This window comes from Cnephaeus nilssonii (genome assembly GCF_951640355.1).
Source record: "Cnephaeus nilssonii genome assembly, chromosome: 19".
NCBI classification, from domain to species: domain Eukaryota; kingdom Metazoa; phylum Chordata; class Mammalia; order Chiroptera; family Vespertilionidae; genus Cnephaeus; species Cnephaeus nilssonii.
This window is the reverse complement of record NC_137090.1, coordinates 36601980-36617955: the sequence shown is the minus strand read 5'-3', so window position 1 is coordinate 36617955 and position 15976 is coordinate 36601980. Positions and strand designations below refer to the sequence as shown.

Below are 15976 nucleotides of genomic sequence, written 5' to 3'. Positions count from 1 at the left end.
AGCTGGATTCCATTAATTCCCTGAAGAAGGTGGCTCTATGTTTAGTTACTTGACAATAGAAATTAATATCAGGGAACTTGGAGTAACCTTTTTTCTGGATCTCAGCTTGTTCTTCTCCGACTTGAAGTAGGTGGCCTCTGGCCCCATCCAGCCGCAAACCTCCATTTCTGAGCCAAACACCACTCCCAGGAGCTGTTTTCCCAACTCTTGCCACATATCTGGACTCAGTTCTTTAAGGTTCAGAGTCCGTCTTGCTCAGAAGCATTTCAGAGGATTAAGATTTCAGGAACACTTTGCATTTTCATAGAGGCTTTCAAAGTCCGCTTGGCGGCGGGTGGGGGAGGCATCAGGGCATTTTAGAATGATTATTTCACTTCAGGACTCTGGCTCTGTGGGAGTGAGCTGCAGAGCCGGGATACAGGGAGTGGGTTTAGGCAGTGCCCTATTCTGAAATAGGCCACTTCTTGAACATTACTTTCCCCACTTCCCCCAGCGTTGCAGGCACCTCTGTGTTTACGCACACACACCCAGTGCACCACACCTGCCTAATGAGGGGTCAGTGATAGCCCCCTGGCGAACCCCACATGTGTGTTGTGCTCTGGGGCAAACAGCATTCCTATAATTTCATCTGTGGCAGGACTTCTCCAACCTTGGCACTGTTGATTTTTTTGAGCTGGGTGATTCTTTGTTGTGGGGCTCTTCCCTGTGCCTTGTAGGATGTCTAGCAGCACCCCTGGCCTCTACCTGCCAGCAGAATTCTCCTCCCCAGGTGTGATACCCCCAAAACATTCCCATATGGCCATATGTCCCCTGGGGACAGAAACCACTGGGGTGAGAACCACTGATTGATGGGATAGCTGATGGTTCTGTTCTTTCCTCATGAGTATCCTTCTTAGTCTTTAGAAGTATTGTGTACACCATGGTCACGCTTGGCAGCTGTGTGGAAGGTCAGGCTTTTCGGTATTTGCAACTAGGTTTTTTGAAGGAAGCTCTGTGACCCTTTCTGCATTATTAATTTTTTCTCTCTGGGCCTCAGTTTACTCAATTGTAAAAAGAGGCGTAAAGGAGGAAGGTTGACTTAGTTTCTAAGTTAATTTTTCAACTCTATAAAGTTCTAGGATTTGATCTGGATGCAGACCAGTTGACAATCTGAGCCAAGGAATGGGGACAGCGCCTTTCCTGTCACACGTGGGCATGCCCATTGTCTGTTCCCCATCGCACCCCTTCAACTGGAACGAACTGCTTGCTGAACACTGTCTCCTTGTTTTCACTGCCATCTGGCCTGTTTCCCTCCTCCACTGTCCCCACCCACACAACTCACCCACCCTGGGCCCATTTTAAACAGCAGCTCCTCTGTCCTGGGTGGATTCTCCATCTGATTGCCACGTGCGAACTCTTTAAACCAGGGATATCCAATAGAAATTGGAGCCACAAATGTGAGCGACACCTGTAATTTTCTTTTTTTAAGTTAAATTTTATTAAAATTTTTTTATTGTTGATAGTATTACAGATATCTCCCATTCCTCCCTTCTTTCTCCCCCGACACCTGCAATTTTCAGTTTTCTAGTACCCATATTTTAAAAAGTACAAAATAACAGGTGCAATGGTCTTTTTAAATTGAATTTATTGGATAAAATTGCTTAATAAAATGATACAGGTTTCAGGTATACAGGTCTATAATACATCATCTATATGTGGTAGTCTGTGTTCCCCCCCCAATCGTCTCCTTCCATCACCATGTATCCCCTCTATACCCTCTTCTATCTTCCCCAACCCCTGTAATGAATTCTAATTGCATATTTTATTTAACCCAATGTTCTCAGCATAGTATAATCCCAATATATAATAATTAATATAAAACTATTAATGACATTGTGCATTCTTTCTTTCCATACTAACTCTGAAATCCACCTTGGAATTCGGTCCATTCTCATGCAAGACCTGCCTGTTGCCCAGGCTGGCATGTCTCAGAGGTTGAGCATCAACCTATGAACCAGGAGGTCATGGTTTGATTCCCGTTCAGGGCACATGCCTGAGTTGCAGACTCTGTCCCCCGTGGGGGAGCATATAGGAGGCAGCCAATCAATGATTCTTTCTCATCATTGATGTTTCTCTCTCTCCCTCTCCATTCCTTTCTGAAATCAATAAAAACATATAAAAAAGAAAAAAAGAACTGCCTATTATGGAAAGATGAACATCCTTGTTGCCTAAACAGTGGAGTCCCACCCCAGCCTGCATAGCCTACCTCCCCATGCCTGTAATCCCTCCTTCTCCACGTAAACTTGTCCTACCCAATATAAGCAGCTGGCTTATGGGGGTCTGCAGAGCAGATTTTCGTGGATGACCTGCTGCTCGCCCATACTGCTGGCACTATTGGAATGAATGCTCCTGTGTGATTCAATCCTGTCTCTGCTGAATTGGCTCCAGTAGTGACAGGCAGCCCGGACCCATTGGAAGAGCCACTGATTGGGTCCCAGCCTCTCCTCTTTTCCAGCCTCATCGCCCACCGCTCCCTTGCATAGCCCATTCCCCTGGTTCTGTACCAGGTTCCCTGGCCTTCCTCCTGCCTGCCTTCTCTAGGTGGGTTTTTGTTTCCAAGTCCAGGGCCTGGCCCTCAGGGCACTTGGGACATGTTCCTCGCTGCTGTGTTTCATCCTTCTGCACGCCCACACTCTGTGCCTTGGGAGAGACCCTTTCCGTATTCCTCCTGACAGCATGGTCTGTCTTGTGCTTTCCTGCCCTTCCTGCTAGATGGTAACTTCTTGTAGGGCAGGCGCAGTGCTCTCCTCGGCTCCCTGCACCCACAGTGAAGTGGCGGGCAGGGCCTGGGCCGTCTGCCCCACCTAGTCTGCAGCCGTGCCTCATCGTAAAGGGAGGAAGTGCAGCTTTGCCCACCACATTCCTGCTCCCAGTCGGGGAGGTGGGGAGAACCCTCAGTCGCACATCTCTTCCCTGAGGCCAGTCAGCACGTGGCCCCAGTGGAATTAGCTGGGCAGCCACCGGCCAGGAAATCCCTCCAGGCCCTTGCCCTATGTGTCTGTTCTGTTTCAGGCGCGGGAGCAGGATGTGAGTAGAATCATCCACGCCCTAAACGAGTGCCTTGCTGCTCTTCCCCGGCAGCAGCTCCGCAGAGTCCGTGGCATCGGAGTGTCAGGACAGATGCATGGAGTCCTGTTTTGGAAAACAGGCCAAGGTATGCTGGGCCCCGGGGGTGATCACATGCGGTGAAGAGTCACCGTGGAAAGCGCTGTCTGAAGGGTCAGCGGTGGGGATGCAGGGGCACACGCTGCCTCATATTTTGTGTACGTCCTGACTTGTACAGATGTGTTAATGAATGTGAACTATCCATTCATTCGACATCCTCCGCCCATTAGCCAGGAACAGGAGAGGGAAGTCTCTCTGATTCTCTTTAGGATTCCGTGCAATGGGTTTTCGTAGCTTTCTCGGTATGTCAGTGTCTCAGAGCATCACTGCTGGCAGCCAGGAGGTCGTATAGTTGTAGGAGATGCCAACACACAGAGGAAATGCTTCTGTTTTTTTAGTTATTATTAATATAATCACAGATGTTTGTGATTTTGAAATTCCAGGGTGTGTCCTTCCTATGGGCTCAGTTGCTAGCTAAGCATTATTTAGTTGATCATGGACTTGTTCTGTTTGGCCCCCAGGAGGAGAATTAAGCCAGCGGAAATAGCAATGAGCAATTTACATGCAAAGTGCTAGGCAAAGGATGCTACCTGCATGATCTCATCGGACTTTCCCAACACCCTGTGACGTGGGCTACATTACTGCCCCCGCTGTGCACACGAAAAGTTGAGATTCCGAGAGATTAAAATAACATGCTTGGGGCCCTGGCTGGTTTGGCTCACTGGATAGAGTGTTGGCCTGCGGACTGAAAGGTCCCAGGTCCGATTCCGGTCAAGGGCACATGCCCAGGTTGCGGGCTCTATCCCCAGTGGGGGCGCGCAGGAGGCAGCCGGTCAATGATTCTCTCTCATCATGGATGTTTCTTTCTCTCTCTCCCTCTCCCTTGCTCTCTTAAATCAATAGAAGTATATTAAAAAAAAAAATGCTTGGGGTCATATGGCAGCAAGTGGCGACTCCAGCTTTTGAACCCAGGAATGTCTGAGTACAGATGCTGGGCTTTTAAAGGCCTCTGGGAGGACCTGAGCTACAGGGGGCACAACAGCTTAATGAGGGGAGAACTTCCCAACAGAATGTCCAAGGAGGGATTAGACTCCATAGGAAGTTGTGTGCTCCTGGTTATGGCAAGCATAGAAAATATTTTGTCAACTATAAAAAATTCTATATTGATGTAAAAGTAAGGAGAATAGTATTAGGAACTAACGCACCCATCACCCAACTTTAAAAATACCAACATTTTACTGCAGGTGTTCTAAGCAGAGGATAGACAGCTACTTTGGGGGGCTGTAGTTAAGGGCATTTGAACGTTGGATTCACCCCAGAGTCAGCGATTCTGATTCCCCTGGGCCAAGTGAGTGTGACTTGCCTCTCAGCAGCGTGACTGGCGTCTAGGGCTGCATCCTTGGATGGGCTGGGTGCCCAGAAGAGCCAGTGCAGGCTCCCCCCGTCCTTCCTCCCTCTCAGCTGCCTGTTGTGGGGGCAGCTGGGACCACAGGCGCTGCTCGGCTCCCGTCGGTAGCAGGAGCAGAGGCCGATTACCGTGTTAGAACTGACCTCGCAGAGGGAGTCTAGATTGTAAAAGCTTTTTAAACTCCTTAATTTTGCATTAACGAGAATAAATGCCCTTTTAATACTAAAACCCTTTCCAAAGAGGACAGCAGAGATCTAATGACTGTGGTCTGGTCCCACGCCTTCCTTTCTGCCCGTCTCCTGGACTCTCGCAACCACACAAGCCATCGCTCTCGTTGGAGAGGCTGTTGAATATTTCATCGAGCCAGCCCACATGCCTTTTTGTCTTGTTTTCTGTTTCTGGGAAGGAGGAAAGCCACTGTTGGACGATGATGATACCTGCTTAGCAGAGTTAGGTGAAATCAATTTGGCATCAGGTTGTCTCGCTTTTAACGGTGGCTGTAATTCAGTTTGGGTTTAGTACCTACAATATCTAAGGCTCTGTGCTGGGCCCCGCGGGAGCCACAGAAAGGAATGGATGAAGCCCGCACCTTCCAGGGCACACTCGAGGCAGTCAACATAGATGGGGACCAGTAACCTGCGCAGAGAGCTAAGTGCCTCCAGGAGGGTACAGTTGAGCCAGTTGGAGGAGAGGAGAGGGAGTGACTAGCGTCTTCTGAGAGGCCTGTGGTTACGCCTGTTTCCAGACTCCACTTTCAGGCGCAGTAACAGCAGGAGAGAAGTGGGGGTCATAAAACCAAGCTAAGAGGCAAGCAGCAGACGGGGAGGAAAGATTTGCTGGTGCATAGTAGACAGAGGACGCACATGGGTACATATAAAGAACAAATAACAGCAAGGACAATGTCATTAGTAATTAGGGGAGCTCAGATGAAAACAACCATGAGACATCATTTTCCATCCGCTGGGCTACAAGAAGTCAACATGCCATGAGTTGGCAAAGGGGTGGAAAATTGGTTCTTTTAAATACCGCTGTTGGGAGTGTCAATCAGCAGAGCCGTTTTGGAGGACAGTTTGGCGGGGCCTATTACAAACAGGATAGCTTCTACTAAAAGGAAAAATAAATAAGACAGCTGCTATGAGTCCACAGCGCTGCTACTTGGGAATCTATTCAGGAAAAGTACTCTAACTCGTGTGTGCGTGGGGAGGCATAATCATGGCCGCCCACTGCAGCCTTGTTTATGGTAGTGAACGCTGTGGCACTTCATCACAGGGGAACGGTTAAATGATGTTGGGATGCCCATGCTGAAGAGTGATACGCAGTAGTTAAAAAGAATAAGGTCCTTTCAGGTATACGGACACGAAAAGAACTCCAGAACATGTTGTTGGGTGACAAACACAACCCCTGGAAAAATAAATGCAGTAGAGTACTATTTTTAAAAAAACAGACAAAAACAAAATAAAACCCAAAACCCAACTCAAACCAACCAAAATATGTGTGAGCGTAAACTGGACGGTTACCCTGCTGACAGTGACAGGAAGGGGGGTGGACTCTGGGGGAGTCCTCAAGCCGGCCTTTTGCTTGGTCTGTAATGTTTGAACATTTTATATTGAGAATGCATTCACTTGGCATGTGTGCAATTAAAAAAATTAAAATATCAATTCTTTACCAAAAAAAAAAAAAAGAAAAGAAAAGAAAAAGAAGAAGAAAGAAAAAACAGAAGAATCAGATTCTGTAACACTGAAACAGGCTACGACTCTACCACTTAGGTGAACATTGGCAAATGATTTTTAACTTCTCTGTTCTTCATTTTTCTTATGTGTAAAATGAGGCTAATTATCACATCTATGTTATAAGGCTATTATGTATATTAAATGGATTAATATTTTTGAAGTGCTTTGAATAACACCAGGTACTCCATGTTTGTTTTATAATACAAAGAAAAGAAATGTGATAGTCTGAAAATAAAAATATCAAAAGAATTTTGGAAGCAGATAACGGGGTTGAAGAAAAGCCCCAGAGATCCAGCGTTAGGGCTGGGTAAGAACCCAGCTTTAGGTTGAGGTAGGAATGTGTTGTGAGGGCAGAGGACTGCGAGGAGGAGCCAGCCATCCCCCGGGAGGAGCATGCTGTGCTTCAGGTGCGGGCATCTGTTACACGCCTCCCTGGTCCGCTGGGTACTGGCCAGGGATACCAACCCGAGATTGACAAGATCTCTGAGTTCTGTCTGTCACACGCATCCCCAGATATTCTTTTTTTTTTTAAAATATGCTTTTATTGATTTGTTTAGAGAGTGAGAAAGGGAGAGGGAGAGAGAGAAACATTGATGCCTCCCATACACACTCCAACTGGGGGCCAAACTAGCAACCTGGGCATGTGCCCTCACTGGGAATCAAACCAACTGAGCCACGCTGGCCAGGGCTCCCCAGATATTCTTATGGCTCTCTCCCTTACTCCATTCAGGCCCTGCTCACGGCACCTCAGAGAGACTTCCTTGATCACTCTCCAATAATTTATCACTCTATCCTTTTATCCTGCTGTATATTTTTCATAGCAACTAAAAGTACCTGGTATTGTGTATTTGCTGCTTATGTTCTATATCCCTCGCATCCAAGTCTAGATAATCTCATTATGATGCAGGTTCAAAGGACAGAGGTTAGGGGACATGAGAATGTGCTACACTTCTTTTCTTACTTGGGGGGAGGGGTCATAATATCAATTTTTAAAAATGAATAAAAAGGAACCTAGGAAAAGTGGGACAAATGGAGGGAGGGAGTGGCTTGCCCAGAGTCCCATAGCTGTCGATGGGGAGCCAGGTGCTAACCCAGGTGCTCTGATGGAACCATGTGTACGAGTGAAGCGTTCTGATGGGTGACACGGTCTGCTGGGACCTCACTGGCCGAGCATCTTGAGGACATGCTGCTGCTGGTCACTGCCCTTTTCTCTGACTTTGCTAATCTCCTTGGTTCCAGGCTGTGAATGGACAGAGGGAGGGGCTGCCCCTGCCTTCACACCCAGAGCTGTGAGCCACCTGGTCACGTGGCAGGATGGCCGATGTGGCAGTGAGTTCCTGGCTTCTCTGCCCCGGCCAGAGTCCCATCTCAGTGTGGCCACGGGGTTTGGCTGTGCAACCATCTTCTGGCTTTTGAAGAATAGGTACAGACAACTGTTCTCTGAATCGGGTGCTGTATTTCCAGGGGGCTGCTCCTCTGCCGGGTCAGCATCACTCCATCCCTCAGTGAGTGTGACCTAGACTTGGTCTAGAGCTGCTTCACTTCCCAGAGGGCTCTCTGTTGTTTATCCTGCTCTAACCAGCGGGGAGAGAAGGGGCTAGAGAGGACAAGGGACTTGCCAAGGGTCATGTGGTGAGTTCATAGTGGGGTCAGGGCTGCTGAGAACGGCCGATGTCCCCTCCCCTAAAGGCAGCTTTGCTTGGAGGGCTTCACCTCAGGAGGTCCATTTGGGGGAGCCACACACGTGGGGTTTTGGCTGCTACTCAGCTCTGCCTTTTCTGGTCCACACTGCCCACCGCTAGGTGCAGCCCATGCTTTTAAGTCACCGTTAGACCATGTTGAATTATTTTTGGTATGAAAAACAGCCCCGAGTTCCTGAAGTGCTACGACGCAGCTGGCACCATCCATGACTATGTGGTTGCCATGCTGTGTGGCTTGCCAAGACCCCTGATGTCTGACCAGAATGCTGCCAGCTGGGGATATTTCAACACCCGGAGCCAAAGCTGGAACTTGGAGATGTGAGTATAGCCTTGCGGGCTGGCTCCAGCCGAAGGGCAGGATCCCTGGAGCGGAGATTCATTGGGCTTTCCCGTTTGGGAACAGTGGGCATTCCAGACGCTGGGCATGGGTGGGCCTGGTGGTAAGTGAAGCCCTTGGGGAGGGCTGCCCTGCTCCCCCACGGTGCCCAATACCTAGGGTGGGCTCCCCGGTTCCCTGTGACCCGGCCCAACCGACAGATTTCAAAGGACAACTTTCACTCTATAACATATTTTAAAATAAGGTTAAGAAATGGAAGCAGTAGGTGCGAGAGATGCCTTTTAAGTTCTGTTTAAACAATCATTTGCCTTTTCAGGTCCAGAAGTCCAGTGCCCTATAAGTCCACTTCCTTCAGGGCCCCAATTCTGAGCTCTGTAATAAAACAAAAAGCACCAGGTAGTTCAGGTAAAGGACTTTCTAGCATGCTTTATAACATTGACAGCCCCGTTCACTAACCCCGAGTGATGAGTGCATTTGGTATTCAGGAGGTGACGGATGGGTTTGACTTTGGTGTGGCCCGTGCTAACCGACCGTGACTTTGCACTGAAACTCCCTTTGCAGGGTGTTTGCGTTCCCTTCAGACACAGGGGCCGGATGCCAATGCTGCCTGCTCTTATCTAAACCTTCCTATCGCCCTCAACTGGGGATCCAGCCTGCAACCCAGGCATGTGACCTCCTGGTTCATAGGTCGACACTCAACCACTGAGCCACACCAGCCGGGCCAGTGTTCACTCTTTAAAAAAAATCCCAGCCTATTTCTCATAGTTTTCAAAAGCCAGAGAGACCCCTGTGAAAACACTGGCTTCTCCCCTCTCTTCTCCGACTTGTACTCTGTAGCGTTTTCCTTTGTTGTGTTTTCTGGAAACAACAAAGAGCAGAAAGCCAGGCACTGAAAATGCGCTGTCCGCTTCTCGTTTGCAGACTGAGCGCCTCCGGCTTTCCCGTCCACCTGCTCCCCGACATCGCCGAGCCCGCCAGTGTGGCAGGCAGAACTGCCCATGCGTGGTTTGAAATCCCGAAGGGGACACGGGTGGGCGTGGCCCTGGGTGATTTACAGGCCTCCGTCTATTCCTGTATGGCCCAAAGGACAGACGCAGGTAAGTCTTTTGTCCTCTCCTCAGACTTCTGCTCTGTGTGAGGGTCCAAGAGGCACACATACCTGGAAGCCTCAGCATGCTTTCCACCGTTATTCTGTAAACGTGAAAAACACCCCCGCCCCCCCTGCAGGGGAAGCCCCTGCTCAGGGAGCTTCCACTGAGGCAGGCCCAGCTCTGCCCCTGACCCCGGTCTGTGCCTTTCCTCCCGAGGGCCAGGGCAGGGGATGGCTCTCTAGTTGGCTGGTTTCTGTGTAACTTCATGACCAAGAAAATAGATGAGGAGACGAGGGTTTTTGTCTTCGTGTGTTTGTCAGTGAGCGTTTCGCCCCATCTGGTTAAAAGTCTCCAGTCCTTTCTGCATTTGGTGTAGAGAGCCACAGGGAGGTGGAGGCAGCAGTTGTAGGGCCGGGGTTGGCAAACCTTTTCTGCAAAGGGCCCGACTGCAAATACGTTAGGCTTCGTGGGCCATGCAGTTTCTGCTGTTGGGGCGTGAAAGCAGCCACAGCCACTCATAAATGAATGGGCGTAGCTGTGTTCCAATAAAGCTCGTTATAGACACTGAGATGTGAAGTTCATATAATTTTCATATGTCATGAAATCTTCTTTTGATTTATTCTCAACCATTTGACAATGTAAGAACATGCTTCTGGGATTGTAAAATAGTGCAGCCCCTTTGGAAAGCAGTCTAAAATTTACACAAGAATGTTGCCCGCAGCGTTATTCAGACTAGGCAAAAAGGAGCAACAACCCAAAGGCCCACCAACTGATGAACGGATTTAAAAAATGGGGTGCATCCACACAGCTAAAATGCCACAACCTGTGAGTGAAAGTGAAAGAAAGAAAGAAGCTTGTCACAAAAGGCCACCCATCGTATGATTCCACGCCTGTGGATAGACAAATCCATAGGGACAGAAAGGAGTTAAATGGTTTCCAGGGCTGATTGCTGGCAGGTATGGGGTTTCTTTTCGGAGTGATGAAAATGTTCTAAAATTAGGTTGTGGTGATGGTTGTACAACTCTGTGAGTATTCTAAAAGCCCCTGGGTTGTACGCTTTAAAGGGGTATATTTTATGGCAGATTTATGTGAGTTACATATCAATAAAGTTACTATCACACACACAAAAAAGTAAAAGCTGCCGAAACCGGTTTGGCTCAGTGGATAGAGCGTCGGTCTGCGGACTGAAAGGTCCCAGGTTCGATTCCGGTCAAGGGCATGTACATTGGTTGCGGGCACATCTCCAGTAGGGGGTGTGCAAGAGGCAGCTGGTCGATGTTTCTCTCTCATCGATGTTTCTAGCTCTCTGTCCCTCTCCTTTCCTCTCTGTAAAAAATCAATAAAATATATTAAAAAAAAAAAAAAGTAAAAGCTGTTCTTATCTCCTGAGCCATACCAAAACAGATGGTGTCTACCCTGGCTAGGGTGGAACTTGGGGCTGCCTGCCCGAGCAGGGTGGTTGCAGGATGTGTGTTTCTGTTGATCCTCAGGGCAGCCTGGCTGAGCTAGTTCTCATGGTTATCAAGGGGGACAGAGAATTCCTTCATCTTATCCAGGTTCTCTTTGTCATCGCATCTTTCCCCCCTCCCCCATCAGTTAGAACTATTACAATTCAACTCTGAGTTTAAAAATTCTGACTGGCACTAGCCTCTGTGTAGTAGTTTATTCCCCATTTCATTACATTTTTAAGAGATAATTTCAAGTGACTGGTTTTGGTAGTAATTCCTGTTAATTCAAGATTAACTGAGGAGGAAAGGTGAAATTCTGTCCATTTTGTTTGTGATAAAAATCACTTAAGGTCAAAAAGTTCTAACACCTTTTTCTCCCAAATTTTCAACTAAAATCAATGCCCCAGGAAAGCATGCTGAGTTTATTCTGTGACTTAATTTTCCCAGTACACCATCTCTCTCCGTATATCCCCTCATCTCAAAGCATGGACGGCAGGGAACGCAGTGGGCTTTGGAGTCCAGCGCTGAGGCCCGGGTTGGAATGTCAGCCGCTCAGGTGTGACCTGGGCAGGCCGCTTTTCTTCCTGGGCCCTTGTCATCACCCCTGGTGCGGGTGATGGTGCCTTCCTCCCGGGCAGTTGTGAAGCGCTTTACGGGGTGGTGCCCGTAAAGGCCTGGGTCTTTCCTCCCACCTGGTGGTTTTCAAATATCAGGCTGTTCCCTCCACAGAGGGATGGATGCCAGGTGCTTGCTGTGTGGTGAGCCAGGGGCTTGTGGATGGGAAGAAGGTGAGGTTTAGGCTCCGCCTTCACTGAGTGGGTTGTCGTCTCTGGCTCCAGATCGGGCTGCTAGCTTGTGCTCAGCTGCGCCATATTCACGGGCAAAGTTGGTTGGCCCCCATTGTTGACATCGCCACCAGAGGGGACAGGCGGAGGGCACATTGCTTCTGGTTTATGGTGATGGTGGGAGGCTTGATGTGGCAGAAAGTAAGCGTTATTGGCTTTCTGAGGTTTGTTTTTGCTCTCCTCGCTTCTGACCCCCCAGTGGGGGGGAACGTGGAATGCTGCCCTCAGTTAGTCTGGCCCCCAACAGATGGAGAAGAACAGGCTTTGGTCAGGTCTTACGAGAAATGGAGAAGAGAAGCCTGGAGCAGTCTGCAGGCCTGGCCTTGATCTAGAGGAGAAAGTCATCCCCTCTGTGCTGGGACTGGGCGTTTCTCCCTGCTCGTGGGGAGGTTAAGAAAAACACCTTGGAAATGAGAAGAAGTGGAACTGGCTGAACATGAACGAGCCCTGCACAGAGAATCACACGTTTCGGCTGAAGTCTTCCTCTCTAAATAGTTGTCTACTGCTGTGTACCAAATCACCCCATGGTGTTTTGTAGCCTAAAAATACCAAACGTTTCTTATCTCACACATTTTCTTTTACGCGCGCGCGCGCGCGCGCGTGTGTGTGTGTGTACCTGCGTTTGAAATTATTTTGTAAATGTCTGTGTTTAAAACAGATGAAATGTTCCTGAGAGTCAGGAATGTGGGTGTGGCTGGAGAGTCTGGCTCAGGCTTCCTCCTGACATCGCAGGCAAGCTGTTGGTGGCCTGGGACTACCCTCCTCTGAAGGCTTGACGGGGCCTGGAGGGTCCCCTTCCCAGCGCCCTCAGGTGGCTGTTGGCAGGAGGCCTCAGCTCCTTGCCCCATGGGCCTCGCCACAGCGCTGCTCCACAGCACTGCCTGCTCCTCCCAGAGCGAGCCATCCGAGGCAGAAGCTGCCGTGCTTTTTGTGACCTGGTCTCCAAAGTCACACACTGTCACTTCTGCTTTATTCTCTCAATAGAAGCGAGTCACTGAGTCCAGCCCACACTCGGGGGGAGGGCAATTAGGCTCTACCTCCTGAAGGAAAGAAATAGTATCAAAGAATTTTTGGACCTTTAAAAAAATATATTTTATTGATTTCAGAGAGGAAGGGAGAGGGAGAAAGAGATAGAAACATAAACGATGAGTAAGAATCATTGATTGGCTGCCTCCTGCACGCCCCCTACTGGGGATCGAGCCTGCAACCTGTGTATATGTCCTGACGGGGAATCTAACTGTGACCTCCTGGTTCATAGGTCGACGCTCAACCACTGAGCCACGCCGACTGGGCTGGACGTGTTTTCAAAACCAGCACACTCTCCCCCTGCCCCGTTGTGACTGTGACCTCCAAGTTAGCCCGACAGACCTAACCTTTGCTTTTCTTGGGCCCCAGTTCTCAACATCAGCACTTCGGTTCAGTTGGCAGCCTCCATGCCGTCAGGGTTCCAGCCAGCGCAGACTCCAGACCCTGCAGCTCCAGTCGCCTACTTCCCCTACTTCGACAGAACCTACCTGGCAGTGGCAGCCTCCCTCAACGGGGGCAATGTGCTCGCCACGTTCGTCCAGATGCTGGTCCAGTGGACGGCGGATCTCGGTAAGATGTGGCCCATGCAGTGCTGCCTCTCTGCTTGTCCTTTCATCACGGCAGTGAACGTGCTGTTGAAGCTTCTAGATTCACGTCTCAGACCCAGGCAGACCCAGCACTTCTCTTCCTTCCTTAGGAATCTGAGCCTCTAGCTTTCCTCTCATCTCCTGAGCTGCCATCACCTCTACTCTCTCCTGACCTTGACTGTGGAGTGTCAGATAGTCCCCCAGTTCTCCCCTGCCCTGCTGTCTTACTTTCTTTGTCAGTGAGCCCCCCTTGCATCATCCTTCTGATGACTACAGACAGCTGAAAATAAAAGGATCAAAGACGAGCGAGTGAGAAATCTGGTATTTTACAATATTATAAAATCCTCACAGCACTTAATCCTGGTCAGTAGGGTCCCGAGTCCCTGTCTCAGGAGGGTCCCTGGAGACTCTGGGGTCCTCCTGCTCTCGTCTCCAGTTTTCAGGGTAGAGTTGTTTCGGCTTTTCCTCTGCTCTGCACTCACAGGGAAACATGAAACCTTCTCAACCACTTAAGGTAGAAATGAAATTTCTGGTCTAGGGAAATCATGTTGATCAGATTCACTGGTTACCAGTAGGAGCTCAAAATCAGGCCATTCCAAGAATCAGGCACCCAACACAGTCACAGGGGAGGCCAGGGAGCAGGGACGCTCTTACCGTCAGTCACCAGACAGTGCTGCCGACTCAACGTGGGTCTCAGGGAGGTCAGGGTTGGGGGGAGCTCTGGCCCCTTGGCTGGGGTCTCCTCAGGATGGCTTCATTTAAGTGACAGGACTTGGATTTTGTTTTACCTGCATCAGGGGAAGTTTTCAAGATGCAGAACCAGTTATGAGAACCTTCCGGCAATAAGGCACTGGTTTAACTGGATTGGGTCTTTCAGTTGTTTACTGAGCTGGCCAGTGTTGCTCTTTCTACAGAAGTGACACGTTTTCTTGCCCCTGAAAGACTTGGGAATATTCACTTTCCCTGTAAGATCCTTTAAAAAAGTCTTTTCGGTTTTATTTTGAGGAAACAAAGAGTGTTTTGAAGGTTCCTGGATTCCATGTAACTTAACCGTTTATGAAAATTTTACAATTATGTCATTTTATTGAAAAACATATAAATGCAAATACAATCACATGTACTTAGATAAAAGACCCATTTATTAACCAGAAATGGAAATATTACAGCATAAAGTACAAAAATAAAACTCTTGCTGTATTTAGAATTTTGCTGAATTTGCATTTTGTTCCAGAGGTTAGAATATAGGGAGTTCTACACTCGTGTGGTAGTTTAGAGCAGGACCCTGGGGCTGGCGGCCTGGGTTTGAATCTCAGCTCTGCCTCCTCCTGTGTACCTTTGGGAAGGTTACTTAACTCCTCTGTGCTTTACTTCCCTTACCTGAGAATGGGGGTCATCCTAGTACCTACCTCAAAGGACTGTGAGGATTCCGTGAGTCAATATTGGGAAGCACTTAGAACAGCGCCTGGCCCGTAGTGATAGTGAGTGTGATATGACACTTGTTAAATAAGGTTTGTGTGGCAGCTTCAACCCAGGGGCGTGACCTCGGCTCCCTGCTTGGTCTCCAGGTCTCTATGTGGCCTTGGGACGTCCCTCCCCTTCTCTGTTTTCCCAGCTCCGATATTCTATGATTCTAGGCCCGTGGTGTGGACATTTGGCAACTCACAGCAGTTAATCTCACCCGTAGATTTGGACGAGGCAGTGAGCCAAGGCACACAGAAACGGGGGCTAGAAGCCAGATCTCCCAGGCCGCCAGCTGTGAGCACCTTCCTGCAGGTGCTCCTCAAGGCCTGCGTGGGGCCTAGGTGTTTCCCAGCAGGGAAGAACACTGTAACGGCCCTAGCTGGTGTGGCTCGGTTGGTTGGAGTGTCGTCCCATAAACTGAAAGGTCGAGGGTTCAATTCCTGGCGAGGGCACATACCCAGGTTGCGGGTTTAGGGCGTGTATGGGGGACAGCCGGTCAATGTTTCTTGGTGTTTTTCTCCCTCCCTCACTCCTCTCGCTCCCTTCCTCTCTCTCTAGAATCAATAAACATACCTTCAGGTGAGGCTTAAAAAAAAGTTTTGAGAATGTGCTATTGCAACAAAGATAGCAATAAAAACATTTTTGAGTTCTTATTAAAGAAATACAAACACATCATTATTATTTTTAAACTGTAGATCTTATTTGTGTTTCAGGGATTTGTCTACTAATGCCCTTTTCCTGTTCTAGGACTCAATCCAGGATACACATTGCATTTAGTCATCACATCTTCTTAGTCTCTCTGTCTTCTATTTGATTGATCTGTTTTATTTTTTTTATCTCCTTTCCCTTTTTTTCCCCCTTAGTTGATGGCTTTACATTTATATCTGTGCTTTTAGAAGTTTCTAACACACTCTGTTTGCTAGGACATGGAGAGACTCACTCTTACGTGTTGCTGTGCAGTGTAAGTTGGTACAGCTTCTAAGGAGGGAGGGAGTGTTATATGCATATCTTTTGACCTAGCAGTTCCCCTCCAAGGACTCAGTCCTACAGATGTACATGCTTGTACACCCATACTAGGTTACCCACCAAGCACATGAGTTTTCTGACATTTTAGTAGAATTTCTAGAGGAAAGACACATATTCATTCAGCAGAGCTTAACCAGAGTCCTGCTGATCAAATTTTGACTGCAAATTCAGGG

The 15976-nt window shown here is 48.7% G+C and overlaps 1 protein-coding gene across 2 annotated transcripts in view; it reads left to right on the top strand.

Annotated features, from left to right (window-relative positions):
• Positions 1-15976, top strand: part of SHPK (sedoheptulokinase) — a 20201-nt gene that overhangs the window by 1857 nt on the left and 2368 nt on the right. For both annotated transcript variants that reach the window (XM_079798907.1, XM_079798906.1), the window contains exons 2-6: positions 3052-3193; positions 7522-7705; positions 8148-8300; positions 9241-9416; positions 13099-13299. In XM_079798907.1, the coding sequence (XP_079655033.1) occupies positions 3160-3193; positions 7522-7705; positions 8148-8300; positions 9241-9416; positions 13099-13299 (748 nt within the window). In that variant the 5' untranslated portion in view covers positions 3052-3159. The remainder of the gene's footprint in view (positions 1-3051; positions 3194-7521; positions 7706-8147; positions 8301-9240; positions 9417-13098; positions 13300-15976) is intronic.